The sequence below is a fragment of the Cydia fagiglandana genome, chromosome 25 (assembly GCF_963556715.1).
Source record: "Cydia fagiglandana chromosome 25, ilCydFagi1.1, whole genome shotgun sequence".
In the NCBI taxonomy this organism is placed as follows: domain Eukaryota; kingdom Metazoa; phylum Arthropoda; class Insecta; order Lepidoptera; family Tortricidae; genus Cydia; species Cydia fagiglandana.
Genome location: NC_085956.1, coordinates 1323753 through 1338638, shown reverse-complemented (window position 1 = coordinate 1338638; position 14886 = coordinate 1323753). Strand labels below are relative to the sequence as shown.

Below are 14886 nucleotides of genomic sequence, written 5' to 3'. Positions count from 1 at the left end.
TCGCCAGGAACTCCGCCGTGGGAGTGGTTCCTCACGATGTTGGTCATCACATTCCTTCCCAACTTGTTGGACGCGCGAGCCAAAGGTCCCAGCATTTTGATGATTTTTCTTTGATTTCCCCTTCACGAAAAACAAGGAACTCAATGGAGTGTAACTTTTTTTTAATTAGAAAACTACCATTGCGTTCACAAAATTTGGTAGATTTTTAGATTACAAAGTATTTTTTTTAAATAAAACCATTTAATTTTAAAATGTTTCTATTAATTTATTGAGAATTACTTAAATAATAATCTACATTGTGTTAATTAATACATGGTGTTTCGTTTAATTACCTGAAAGAGAAAAAAAGTAATATGTATTGACTTTGAATTAAAATTATTATGAATATGTTTAATACATTGACTTTTAACACTTATAAGTTATTCCACGAATAAAACCTTCATAATTATTTGTTACGGTATTTATAATGTGAACATGGTATCCCTACAATGAACTTTCGATTTCCGCATTCTCGTAGCGGTGCTGCCGGTCCTAATTTGAAATTTGTTAAGGACTGGGCTATAACCACGAAAAACAAATTTCGCGAATTGCGGGCATCTTTCTCTGCACTCATATTAGTCTTATTACGCCTTCATTGGAGTAAAAGAGAAAGATCCCCGCAATTTACGAATTTCGATTTTCGCGGTAGCACCTCTGCGCTTAATTTACGCTTACCTTAATTTAGGCTGTTTACCTATTTTTCTATTACATATATATATGCTTTTAAAGGTATAGAAATTAAGTATAACTCTCAAAAATAACGGTTTCCACGCGTTATTGGCGCCATTACTTTGTAACAATCAGCCATTGCGCGTTTATTGCCGGACCCTAAAACACTGGAACGGCTAGAATATTGATTTACTATTCGTAATGTGACATAAGCTCATCCCAAATAAAATAGCTAAGCCAGAAGGTTACAATGTCTGAAGGACGAACAAGGGCGTAGAAGGGCGTAGTACAAAACCGAAATTCGTGAATAACGGTGATCTTTTTCTTTTACTCCAATGAAGGCGTAGTTAGAGTGATAGAGAAAGATGCTCGCAATTTGCGAACTTCGATTTTCGCGGTTATAGAATTGTACATTAAATTGATAACCTTAATTCAAAGAGATAAGGTTCACCAATGGTCAGGAAAAAGTGTTGTTGTTCGCACACACCCTGCGTTCGCCTTTTAATTAGCTAAGTGCTGTCTCTGTATATGTGCTGTACACGCTTGGGTTTGTTTCTACATGTGCGTTAATTATTACCTTACCACTCACTGTGTGTCTACTCTAGTTGTATGAGAAAGAATTCGCGAAAATTTGGCCTACTTAGATGACCTGTCCCATAGAAAGAAAAATCCCGATTATTTGGTTACACCTTGTATAAATCACTACATCTTACAAAGTCCCGCCTCCACGTCTGCCTAAGTGTATGTATGTTCGCGATAAATTCAAAACTACCGAATGGATTTTCATGCGGTTTTCATCTATCAATAGAGTAATTCTTGAGGAAGGTTTAGGTGTATACTTTGTTTAGGTTTACGCGTGCGAAGCCGGGGCGGGTCGCTAGTCTTCTTCTTCCTCGCGTTATCCCGGCATTTTGTCACGACTCATGGGAGCCTGGGGTCCGCTTGACAACTAATCCCATGATTTGACGTAAGCACTAGTTATGGTGGCGTGGTGTAACGTGGCGGGTCGCTAGTATGTATGTTATATGACTTACCATTTACTTCTTCCTGAGCTGATGCAGCACGATGAGGAAGGGCGCGCCGATGCCGGTGCCCACGAACCAGAAGAAGTTGAACGTGAGGCGGGCCCTGTTGTTGATGTCGAATGGAAGATTCTGAAACATTTCATTAGAATAATCTTTAACACTTAAAAAAAGCGCAGGTGCCCTAGCGATAAGAGCGTGAGACTTGCAGTCCGTAGGTCGCGGGTTCAAACCCCGGCTCGTACCAATGAGTTTTTCAGAACTTATATACGAAATATCATTTGATATTTACCAGTCCCTTTTCGGTGGAGGAAAACATCGTGAGGACTTCTTCCAATAAAGCCTAGTTTCCCCTCTGAAGAAAGAAGTGTGCGGATGGTTGCGGTAGGCCCAGATAGAGATGGCGGGATGACCTGCACACCTTCCTCAACAACTGGTCGGAAGAGGCACTATATCGGGAGTCGTAGAGAACGGGAGAGAAGCCTTTGCCCAGCAGTGAGATACCAAAATAGGCTAGTAAAAAGAATAAAATCTTTAAGTAGTCAATTCGTATGAATCTATTTCACTATCTTTAGCTTGAAATGAAAGAATCATTCCGCCTATCTTTTTTTACGTACAACCTTCAAGAGAAGAGCGTACTCCCATTTTAAAGACCGGCAAGGTAATCAAAAGCAACCCCTCTGACTGGAGTTCATGTATGTACGACGATATTTATCCACCATCAGGCGAACCATCTGCTCGTTTATTATGAAAAATACGTGTCATATTCAACGCACTATATGTATACGATCGATGCAAAGGACTATGAAATGGAAATATGAGTATGTACTATGAAAAAGCATCGAGAAGCATATTTCGATGAGGTTGTCGGTTGCTTTTCACACATTTATGTGAGTGATTCATTTTATCTTTACGATGCAGCGTTCTGGCTAAATAAATATGTGCATGAGCTCATTATATGTATTGTACTGTTACTGTACAATAGTTTAATTATAATGTTTGTACAGATTACAAGCTAGTTTTGAAGCGCAGCTCAGTGCTAATTTTAACACATTTTACGACATCCATCCGTCATACATCTTTGCAGAAAATTCAATCGACGTTATTTTGATCTGCTAGTATGTATGGTTTTTGCATAAAATTACCTATATGTTTCAAGGGGCCCACAGATTACCAGTTCGTAGGACGATATCAGCCTGTCAGGACAATATCAACTGACAGGCTGATATCGTCCGGCTAACTGGTAATCTGTGGGCCCATGGTGGGGCCCTTCAAAAAGTGGCATAGTTGGGCGCTCTATTATAGCTCGTTTTTTTAGCATTAGAAAGAACTTCGCAGAAGTAAGCTTGTGGTTCCAAATCCGGCGCTTATAGCAGTAATAATTTGAAGTAAATTATTTGTATTGACCATGCTACATTAGATAATTCAATAATTATTAACAATTAAAGAGCCTGGCAGAAACTGCACGCTTGCTTCTGTGGAGTTCTTTCTAATGCTAAAAAAAACGAACTATAGTATTAAAATGCAATGAAATATGATTATTACAATGTGGACAATATCATTATATCAGTAATATTAACCATATTATAAGAAACACTACGAGTACACACTTCACCCGTTGCTGACGATGAAACCGTTGCACTTGCATGCTACACCGTAATAAAAAATTGTTTTTATAGAGATCCTGAGCGATTACATTGTTCACCGAACCGGCGACGCCATGAATATATGCACCAGGGATCAACTTACTAACTCAATAATCGACACCTTTTCTCTATCCCTTTCACTCTTTGTTCGTGAAAATGCTAATAAAAGGAGATGGCATGATCGTATTTTCCTTGTTGGTAATATCGGAGTTCTTGTTTGCACAGGCTGCAGTCGCCATTATGTATATTACGTATAAATACATATGTATGTGGACCGAAAACAGGTTCGACGAAATCGTAAACATGGAAGGTCTATTAATATACTTGAAAGTACTCGCAATTTTTGTCCTTAGAATTTTGTCCAAGTAAATTCTGACTTAAGATCTTAGTTTATGGACTTCTCTACCTACTCATGATTAAAATTATCTTTTGGATTAGAACCACTCGAATTGAACTTTATCTGGTCAAAAGTCTGTTGGTTTGGTCTGGCGGTGGTGGTCTGATCGTAGTGTCCTATAAATCAAGGTCACTCATGAAAATATAACTGACGATAAATAAGTTACAAATTGTATATGATACATATATATACAGACTTCAATTACATTCACTTTACATATTTATATGTACGACTGAAAACGAAGTAGATATTCAAATCAGTTGTATGACGTCACGTTCCCACAGGAAAAAGACTGAAGACTGAATATTAACTTCAATAATGGCAAGTTTGTAGTTGTGGAACTAATTATTTATGCAACTTTTCCTCATTGCTGCGATGCAGTAAAACAAATGAATGATAATGTATAACCAATTGAAAAAGCACATTGTGCATTTTTACTCTTATATACTTACACATTTGTGCATGTTATTTTTTTTGTATAACTTACACAATTTCAATCTAAGGTGCAGAGCCTAAACCTAAAGGTCACTCAAGAGGTCGCGCAACTCCTAAGTGCGTGAGACGCCATAAAGATCTTACAACTTTCAAGTACCAAACTGTTAAGTGACTTTTAGATAGTTACGTAATATATCTACTTACCTCTCCAGGAACACCTCCATGGGATCCATTCCTCACTGACTTCAGCATCACATTCCTCCCCAACTGGTTTGAAATTCTGGCCAGGGGTCCCAACATTTTGACTTTCAATCCCTTTAGTACACTGCCAACTTTTACACCGTCCAGGTAAATGCGATAAGATAAAAAGATAATCGGGTATTGGTTCGATTCGATACGACTACTTTGTAGCGATGATAAGCCTTCTTTGCCCACGTCCGCTGTAGCGGCGTGGAATATAGTAATACGTCGGTGTCTGAAAGTTAGTGCTATAGTACTATAGTTGAAGTCTGGGTGGCTTTTAAAAATGGTCAGTTAGCCTTGTTATTAAGTCTGGGTTTTATAGGCAATTCTTTGGATGCCTAAGATTTAATGGGTAATAAAGTTACCATTTTTAGGCTTCGTCGTAATATTTAATGTAAAGTTTTACACAACATAATTAGGTTCTATTGTTTTCATCTTTGAGTTATGTACGTTTTTGGGAATAAACGACTAGAGTCATACTTAATTAAAGATTATTAAAAGGAGTATGAGTATACGTCCAAATTTCATCTTCTTAAAGCTTACAATATAATAGACTAGCCTATAGCCTGTAGCCTGTGTGTAGCCTATAGGCTGTATAGCCTGTGAATAATTTTGTAAAAATAACAAATAAACGAAGGAAAACGTTCGTAAATTCTTGCATACGGTAACATGATCTTAACTTTGTTAGCATAACATGTTCATTAGTTCATTCGCCGTATTATAATTTGGTATCATATTGACATAAAGGTATTACTACTATAACTAACGGCTCTGTGATTTGTAGACTCGCAATAAGCTTAAAAAATAAGTTCGGAAACTAAAACTAAGTTTACTACTTAAGTATTGAACCTGCGTACAAAATTTTAAGAGAATCGGTTAAGAAATGCACGTGTAGATAGAGGAGAACACAACGTAGTGATTATATTCTCTTTGGAGAACACCCGGACATACGAAACTTTTTCGCCCAAGCTGAAACGTAGACCTTCGCTAACGCTCGGTCAATAAGACTAAGGTCACGTTAAGGGCACTAGTTAACTAACGAATGGTTCGTTAAAAGTTAAATGAATATCGATCTTGTTGCATTAAGACACCTGAAGAAAATGGATTGGTTTCGTCTAATGCCCGAATACATTTATTTTTGTTGTCGAATAGACTTACATTCTAATAAAAACTATCCATAACTTCATAATATTTTTAAATTACGCCATCGATTTTTTTAATGCATTACCACTATTCAGTGTGTTACTATCTACAAGGTAAAAAACTACCACATAGTAGAAAAGTATTGTCAAGCACTGGCAACTTTTGAAACTGCCATTAAAAAAAAAAGAACAGTCGGCCACGCTTGCCACAAAAATCATTTTCACGTTTGGGGGCAGAATTCCCCCTATTGTTTCACTCTAATATTACTGTAATTAAACGTTCACTGTTCTTACCATACAAGTGTTAATAATAGTAAGTCATGGCCGATTTAGACGATTTCTTTGCGAAAAAAGACCGCAAAAAAAAGTCTGTCAAAAAATTTGCAACCGCCGAAGAGATGGCGAAGAAATTGGACGATGGCAAACAGAAAGCATCTGAAGTGAGGCCTAAGAAGGAGCGGCCAGCGCAGGAGGGCGAGGAGGGAGGCCGAGCTGGGGTGAGTGTCTGAATAACCACCTAAATTCAAGTGTACTATGTCAAGTTTGGGACCTCTTTGTCAGTTGTCAAAATTTACGATTACACAGCTCATTATTTATGGAGCCCTGCCTTAATTTCCTCACTCAATATCCTCCAGTCACGTCAAACTGGAAATAACCTGTTACTATCTCCGATTTTCTGCTAATTCGAGGCGTGAAACTGTCATTATTTTGTTAATGTGGCAAAAATACTGCTTCGTCATTAGTATAACTAGCGCTAATGCTTTCGACGTACATATTTAGTAATTAATGTTATTCGCGTCGCTTATTTGTTTTTATATTGCATTGAAACTGCTACTTAGAGGGGTTACCTATCTCAATAGATCCCTTTTTTAAATAAATAAACCATTCATTCATTCAAAATTTCTAGGTCAAGAGGTTAAACTTGACAATCATTCATTCATTGAGCTCAATTAACGTATACTTTCTTTTTTACTCATTCAATTGTACAGATTAGCTTGGCGGACATTGGTGAAGAAAAGGTATTTACTTATTTAATGTCTTACTACATGTAAAAGTTCTTATAAATCTAGTGACTTGAGGTCTGTTGAGTCTCTTATCACTGTAAATAAATGCTCTTAGTCAATATTAAATGTTGTTTGGCATAATGAACTTTGAGGTTAGCAGATTAGGTTACTTTTTGTGTAACCTCAATATGTTATGGAGTTAATAGGGGCCATTACTTAATCTTTTTATTTGTCACTGATTATGAATGACACCTGTGGTGTTAAGTGTGTTGTTTATTACTGTCATATCATCATAACAGTCAGAGGATGTCCACTGCTGGACATAGGCCTCCCCCAAAGAGTGCCACAATGACCGGTCTTGCGCCACCCGCATCCAGTGGACTCCCGCTACCTACTGTCATATATCTATATTGAATTACTTGTGACACAAAAATACTATGAAAAATAATAAAGCATTTTAGGTAAATAATTTATTTCATACTGCCCCTACTTACTTTTTTGAACCAAACAATTTTGATAATTTACATCTCTATATTACAAGAGACATGGACAATAAAGTTTACCTATATTACATTAATTATACTATGTTATTCTAAACTATGATATTCTTATTCATACTAATTGTGGATTGAAATGAATATTGTTTTTCCTTATTAGGGGTCATCCATTAATTACATCACACGTTTAAGGGGAGGGAGGGGGTCAAGAAAATGTGACATATTGTGACATGGGGGAGGGGGGACACACAAACTTTGTGACGTAACCGAAAATTTATTTAAATTATTTTATTCGCTGTACATTTAAATAACAAGTTTTTAAAACATTTTATTTTCTTTCCTAAGCAGTTTTGGGTTATAAAATTACTAATATTTATATTGTCAAAAATATTTTGATAAAATATTAATAATACTTAGGTACTTACTTAATTCGATTTGGCGATTTCGTAGAAAAAATGTGACGTCACACTAGGGGGAGGGGTTTGCCAAATGTGACCAAGTGTGACAAGGAGGGGGGGAGGGGTCAAAAAACCTAGAAATTCGTGTGACGTAATTAATGGATGACCCCTTAGTAAAGTTGGTAAATAATGTTGTTATCTGTTACATTACAATTCATTGATTTTTCAGCCAGTTGAAGTAAGTATTAATAGAGATATTGAAAATAAAATCTTTTGTGTATACTTTATCTTATCTGTCAGATGTCTGCTGTGTCACCACACATTTACATTACGTTACATTTTATTTATTATTTCAAATAACAAATTGCACCTAACACCTAATGCCAAAGCGGCACAAATTGGAATACATTAACAACATAAAGCATTTTTAACATTATTTATACCTAATAATACAATATACAGTTAAGACTTATGTATTCATTATGGTTATTAATACAATGTAAACCCAGACCAGGAATTATCACGCGCCATGTTGCGGAATTTCACTGGAACTAATTTTTTCATACTATATGAACTGTCACCCTATACGTGAGAATAACAGCGCCCTCTTGACAGTGATCATATATTACTGGTCAGGCTTTACTTACAGCTGTGTGTATTATAACCACAGTCAATGAGAAAATGAAAACTAAGGGAAAACCATTACTTTGATAATTTATTTATAGCATTCTTGGTTGTTACATTGGTGTTACATAGTAATAGTCATCTGCCTAAGTCGCAAACCTCGTAACTCCTCCGGGGGTGTTACGAGGGAGGAGTTACAAGGTTTGCGACCATAAGTATTGTTGGCTAAGGTAGCAATTACTAGTTTCATTGGAATGGAGTTACGAGGTTTGCGATTTAGGCCGACGTAGTGAGTTTCACATAGACCCTGGTAGGGCACAGCAATATTCTTAAAACTAAATTATGCTAGGTTAAGGGTATTAAGTACTGATCAATCACATTGGAACTTTATTTATTGGGTTGATCAACTATTTTTGTCGTTATTCTGTCCTATCAGCAAGGGGACATTAGTAGCATAGTTTCATAGAAGGGCTGATGTACCATGTTCTACAAACATGCTTAGTAGATGTCCCATTGTGGAAAGGCCTTATAACTACCAAAAAATTCAAGTTTGGTTCATTTAAATACGAAATAACTAGTATTTTAAGAGTGACCCAGGAGACCGTAACCATGGCAACTAGTGACAAGAAAAAGTTGATTCACCCTATTATTCTAGATAGAGTTACTACTACATCATTGTTCTACAATACATCATTAGACCATAAACCAGCAACTGATGAATTGTTTCTTTTTCAGGAGGAGGAAGAATGGAAGGAGTACGAGGAGCCAGTTAAGGACTACACCGGGCTGAAAATTCAGGTGCTGCAGGGCGGGCCGGCTCCGGAGGCCCAGACTGCCTCGGAGGAGTCCGCTCCAGAAGGTGGCAAGACCAAGGGACCGTGGAATAAACCAGTAAGATTATTTTTAATACAGTTGCTCAAAAACTGCTAATTTACGTAGCTGTATAGGTAAAAGGTAATACGTAAATTAGCAGTTTTCGTAATCGATACGTTTACACCAGCGGTCGGCAACCTTTTAGCAGCCAAGGGCCACATAGTAGTTAACGAAGATGCCGCGGGCCGCACTTTAATAATATTTTTGACTTTAGCAGACATTGTTGTTCGTCAGTATTACATACAAAATAGCCAAGGAGGCTCGCGGGTCGCAAGCGAGAGGTTGGCGGGCCGCATGTGGCCCGTGGGCCGCTGGTATAAACCAGCGGTCGGCAACCAGCGGCCAAACTCTTCCAAACTCTTTGGTATAAACCAAAGAGTTTGGTAGTTCAAAAACATTATATAATTTGTATTTGCCATTATAGCTAGGGTTCTAAGTGACAAAAAAAGGTCGAACCTTTTTTTTCTTGATTAAAGCATGAAACTTGGCACAATTGTTCCTTATATCAAAACAAGCCGATTTCGATCGGTAGCCCGAAGGAGCCTCCCCTCTGGGGCCCGAGAGGGGGGGGGTCAAAGTACCGCTCCGCCCGGCTTCATTCTTAAAATTCTAACAGGCCCCGTTTAGCTAATAGGTCATATTTGGTATCAATTTCGGATAAATCAATAACGTAGAATTCATTTCTGGTATAAAAATTTAGCAATTTGTAGAAAAAATTAAAAAAAAAACTCATAGTGTCTAATTTTTCAAGTGTAATTTTTGTTTCTTATTTATTGTCAAAATTAAACTGCCTGGTTTTTCTACATTAAAAAAATATGATGATAAAGCCTATTTAATGCAGATTTTAAAAACATAACTTTTACATACCTTTATTTAGAGGAAATCGCATAAAAAAAACTTTTATCGTCTCGCGCCGGTGAATATCTTTTTACTGACATCGGCATCGATATAGACAACATCCGAAGTACACACTCTGGAGACCGATTAAAAGTATTGTTTATTGTTGTAGATCCTATTATAAAGATAGAAAAGTGTACAAATATTTTTTTATGTGTCGTTCAGTGAAAAAAGGGACCTTGGAACAAATTATCACAGAGCCTCGCGTTTGTATAGAAGCATACTCGTATTTAGTTAGTGCCAACCACTCCATGGACTCCATGGTCGCTGTTCTCAATATGGGATATTACTGCAATGTTCTGCCGCCAGAGTGCAGCACTACCGACTCTAGTAAATTCATAGACTAACTTATACATGTAGATGTAGATGTAGTGTAGGGACGCCCGGTCAGAAGCAGGCGGGCTGTCGATCGCTTGTCGCGTTCATTCAGCCCAGTTCCCTGGAGTTGGAGCTTCAGGTTACTGTCCCGGCGGCATTCCCACACTATTCTCCTCAAATCTTTTTGTTTTCCTGCAGAATAAAAGAACATCTTTGAGTTCGACGTCCTTTAGTTCGTTTTCTTTTAGTGTGTCTCTACCGAATGTATTATATCGCGGTGCCGCGTACATAGTACATTCTGCTAGTAAGTGTAAGCTAGTCTCCTCCTTACCACAATGTGGATAGGAGGCGTCTCTACTAATTTCCATTATCTTGAGGTGTCTGTTGAGAGTATTGTGACCTGTAATGATACCTGTCAATAGTCTCAGACTGCTCTTACCTAGTTTCAGAAGATACCTGGTTCTCCTGTGGTCTATACCTTTGATCATCATCTTCGACTGTCTGCATCCAGTCTCTTCTTCCCATTCTCTCTGTGCTTCCATCTCTTTTACCTTCTCTATGACTCCCTTCGTGACATCCGCTGACATAGGCAGAGCCGGTTCCGGACCTATGTATTCCGTCTCCGCCCTTATCCTCGCCAGCTCGTCAGCTTTCTCGTTTCCCGTTACTCCCTGGTGTCCTGGAACCCATGCCACCGTGACACTTCTTTGCTTGCCTATCAAGTTGAGCTCCTCTCGACATTCTCTCACGAGAGAGGAGGTAACTGATATTTTCTTTAGTGCCTTTAGTGCTGCCTGGCTGTCGGTGTATATTACGACAGCGCCCTCTTGTTTTACGCTCTTCTTGATTATGCTTGCGTAGCGCGTTATAGCACATACCTCGGCTTGGAACACGCTAGCATATCTACCCAGTGGTACTGATTCTCTCCCAGTTTGAGGATCACTATGCCCGCTCCTGCTAGTTTCATCGAGCTTCTTCTTGAGCCATCCGTGAAGCAGATGGTCGTCGGGTGTCCGACTTCCACCTTCCAGTTATCTCTGTCTCCTATGTGTATTCTATATTTCTTGTCAAATATCTCCTGCCTCTTTATAAGGTCATTATTGGCCATCAACATTTCAAGTTTTGATAGTGCCTCTCTTTGTATCAGCGCGTGTCTCTTGTCTACGCAGCTTCCTCTCCATTCGTTGCATGCTTTCATTCTGTACTACTGTTCGGTGGCTCTTTTCTCTACCTCAATCCAGAGTGGCTTCAAGCCTAGCATTACCTCCATTGCGTGTGTCGGGGTCATTCTCATAGCCCCCGTCATCATGAGGCACGCTAATCTCTGGACTTTGGTTAGGTGGTCTCTTTGGTTTTCTTTAATATGTGCTCTATACCACCATGTCACGGCTCCATATAGCACCCTGGGTAGTATTATCGCCTTGTAGATCCAGTGGATCATTCCTGGCTTCAGTCCCCAGTTCTTTCCTATTGCCCTTTTGCATTGAAACAGTGTTCTTATAGCTTTAGCCGTCTGCTTCTTGATGTAAGTTTTGTACCTGAGTTTACTGTCTAAAGTAACGCCCAGATATTTCAACTCCTCCACCATGTCTAGTTCTATACCTTGTATCTTTATGGGTTTCATCTCCTTTATTCTTCTATTAGTGAATAGCACCAGCTTTTTTTTCGATGGATTGAGATCCAACCCTCTCTCTCTACACCATCTCAGTACCTGTCTGAGACTTCTTATCATTATATCTCTTATCGCAGTGAGAACCATTCCTCTCTCTAACAGCACTCCATCATCAGAGTAAGCCTGCATGTACATGCCTCCTCTGTTGAGCTCTTTTACCATTGAGTTTAGAAGTGGGCACCACATCAGGGGGGACAGGCATCCCCCTTGTGGGAACCCTCTTCTTGGACTAATCGTCTTTGTTACTCCTCCCAGCTCCGCCGTAATGGATCTACCTTTTAGCATTTTCCCTATCCATTGCGCTATTGCCGGTCAGATGCCCTCACTCTTCAGACTTTCCTCCACGGCCTCGAAGGTTGCTGTGTCAAAAGCCCCCTCAACGCTCAGTCTGTCTTCTTGGGAATGGAAGCAAAAAGCAAATGACTGTTTCCAAACTGTTCAGACAACCCTACTGTGGCCAGAATATGATTGAAACTGACATATATACTTACAGTTTACTTCTTATTCATTGAGAACAGCGACCATGGAGTCCTTGGAGTGGTTGGCACTAATTAAATACGAGTATGCTTCTATACAAACGCGAGGCTCTGTGATAATTTTTTCCAAGGTCCCTTTTTTCACTGAACGATACATAAATAATAATATATGTACGCTTTTCTATCTTTATAATAGGATCTACAACAATAAACAATACATTTAATCGGTCTCCAGAGTGTGTACTTCGGATGTTGTCTATAACGATGCCGATGTCGGTAAAAAGATGATATTCACCGGCGCGAGACGGTATAAGTTTTTTTATGCAATTTTCTTTTAATAAAGGTAAATAAAAGTTATGTTTTTAAAATCTGCATTAAATAGGCTTTATTGTCATATTTTTTGTATGTAGAAAAACCAGGCAGTTTAATTTTGACACCAAATAAAACATAAAAATTACACTTGAAAAATTAGATTATTTTAATTTTTTTTTAATTTTGTTCGACAAATTGCAATTTTTTAATAACAGAAATTAATTCTACGTTATTGATTTATCCGAAATTGATACCAAATATGACCTATTAGCTAAACGGGGCCTGTTAGATTTTTTAGAATGAAGCCGGGCGGAGCGGTTCTTTGACCCCCCCTCCCTGGCCCCAGAGGGGGGGGGGGTCCTTCGGGCTACCGATCTAAATCGGCTTATTTTGATATAAGGAACTGCTGTGCCAAGTTTCATGCTTTAATCAAACAAAAAAAGGTTGTTGCACTTAACATCCTCACTATTAAACATTGATTACGTAAGAAACGTATTGTTACAAGATAAAAAGTCTTCTTGATTAGTTATTATATAAAAAACCGGGCAAGTGCGAGTCGGACTCGCGCACGAAGGGTTCCGTACCATAATGCAAAAAAAAACAAAAAAAAAGCAAAAAAAAACGGTCACCCATCCAAGTACTGACCCCTCCCGACGTTGCTTAACTTTGGTCAAAAATCACGTTTGTTGTATGGGAGCCCCATTTAAATCTTTATTTTATTCTGTTTTTAGTATTTGTTGTTATAGAGGCAACAGAAATACATCATCTGTGAAAATTTCAACTGTCTAGCTATCACGGTTCGTGAGATACAGCCTGGTGGCAGACGGACAGGACAAATATTTTTAATATTTGACTGAAAGGAACTATCTTTGCCACGTCACCGTGAACATATTTACCTAATGTTAGGTCTTATTAAATGAATACTTTTGGGTATCTAGATATTCCTCTTTGTGAAATGATGTGAATTAAATGGCTAGATTTGGCACAAGTCGTAAACTTTTTTTTAAATTTCCAGCAACAGCAAGAGCCGGCAGCGCCGCCTCCAGAGCCCGAGAAGCCCAAGGAGGTGAAGCCCGCGTCGACGGCCTACGTGCCGCCCGTCGCGCGCCAGGTGCAGCGCGCCGAGCCGCTGCGGCGGCACGCCAGCAAACACGCGCCCGACATACACAGGTACCTCGTCTCACCAGCACACCGGCACGCTGTGTCTGTAGCTACCACACCGAGCCACCATAGAGACAGAAGCCCAAGGAGGTGAAGTTAATTTTCTATGGGAGGGCAAATTTTTTTTTCGCGATTTCGGGGTTGGTCCTATAGTAAAAGTGCTCAGTATAATCTCAAAAGAAAGATATCACTAATTATAAGATATGACTCTAATTGTAAGTAATTACAAAAACGCCCACTTGGGCTCTATTACCAAGAAGCATTTTTGAGAAATCACTTATTAATAAATTGTACGTGTTTCCAGTGACGACTCGTTTCCGGTACTCGGAGCCGCGGCCGCAGGGCTCCGACGCGAGGGCGGCTGGAGCACGGCGGCGGGCGGCGGCGCGGCGCAGCGCAGCACTAACCTGCGGCAGCCGCTCGCGCTGGGGAACCGCTTCCACGAGCTGCAGGACGACAGCTAGCCAGGTACACCCCTGCTAACATCGGCTGGAGCACGGCGGCGGGCGGCGGCGCGGCGCAGCGCAGCACTAACCTGCGGCAGCCGCTCGCGCTGGGGAACCGCTTCCACGAGCTGCAGGACGACAGCTAGCCAGGTACACCCCTGCTAACATCGGCTGGAGCACGGCGGCGGGCGGCGGCGCGGCGCAGCGCAGCACTAACCTGCGGCAGCCGCTCGCGCTGGGGAACCGCTTCCACGAGCTGCAGGACGACAGCTAGCCAGGTACACCCCTGCTAACATCGGCTGGAGCACGGCGGCGGGCGGCGGCGCGGCGCAGCGCAGCACTAACCTGCGGCAGCCGCTCGCGCTGGGGAACCGCTTCCACGAGCTGCAGGACGACAGCTAGCCAGGTACACCCCTGCTAACATCGGCTGGAGCACGGCGGCGGGCGGCGGCGCGGCGCAGCGCAGCACTAACCTGCGGCAGCCGCTCGCGCTGGGGAACCGCTTCCACGAGCTGCAGGACGACAGCTAGCCAGGTACACCCCTGCTAACATCGGCTGGAGCACGGCGGCGGGCGGCGGCGCGGCGCAGCGCAGCACTAACCTGCGGCAGCCGCT

At 40.5% G+C, this 14886-nt stretch overlaps 1 protein-coding gene across 1 annotated transcript; it reads left to right on the top strand.

The window, feature by feature from the left end:
- The first annotated feature begins 5756 nt into the window (after positions 1 to 5756).
- LOC134676885 (protein CDV3 homolog) lies at positions 5757 to 14289 on the top strand. The gene is made up of 4 exons (XM_063535268.1): positions 5757 to 6090; positions 8852 to 9007; positions 13680 to 13834; positions 14130 to 14289. Exons 1-4 carry the CDS (start codon positions 5914 to 5916, stop codon positions 14287 to 14289), a joined length of 648 nt encoding a protein of 215 aa, XP_063391338.1. The 5' UTR covers positions 5757 to 5913.
- Positions 14290 to 14886: the final 597 nt, after the last annotated feature.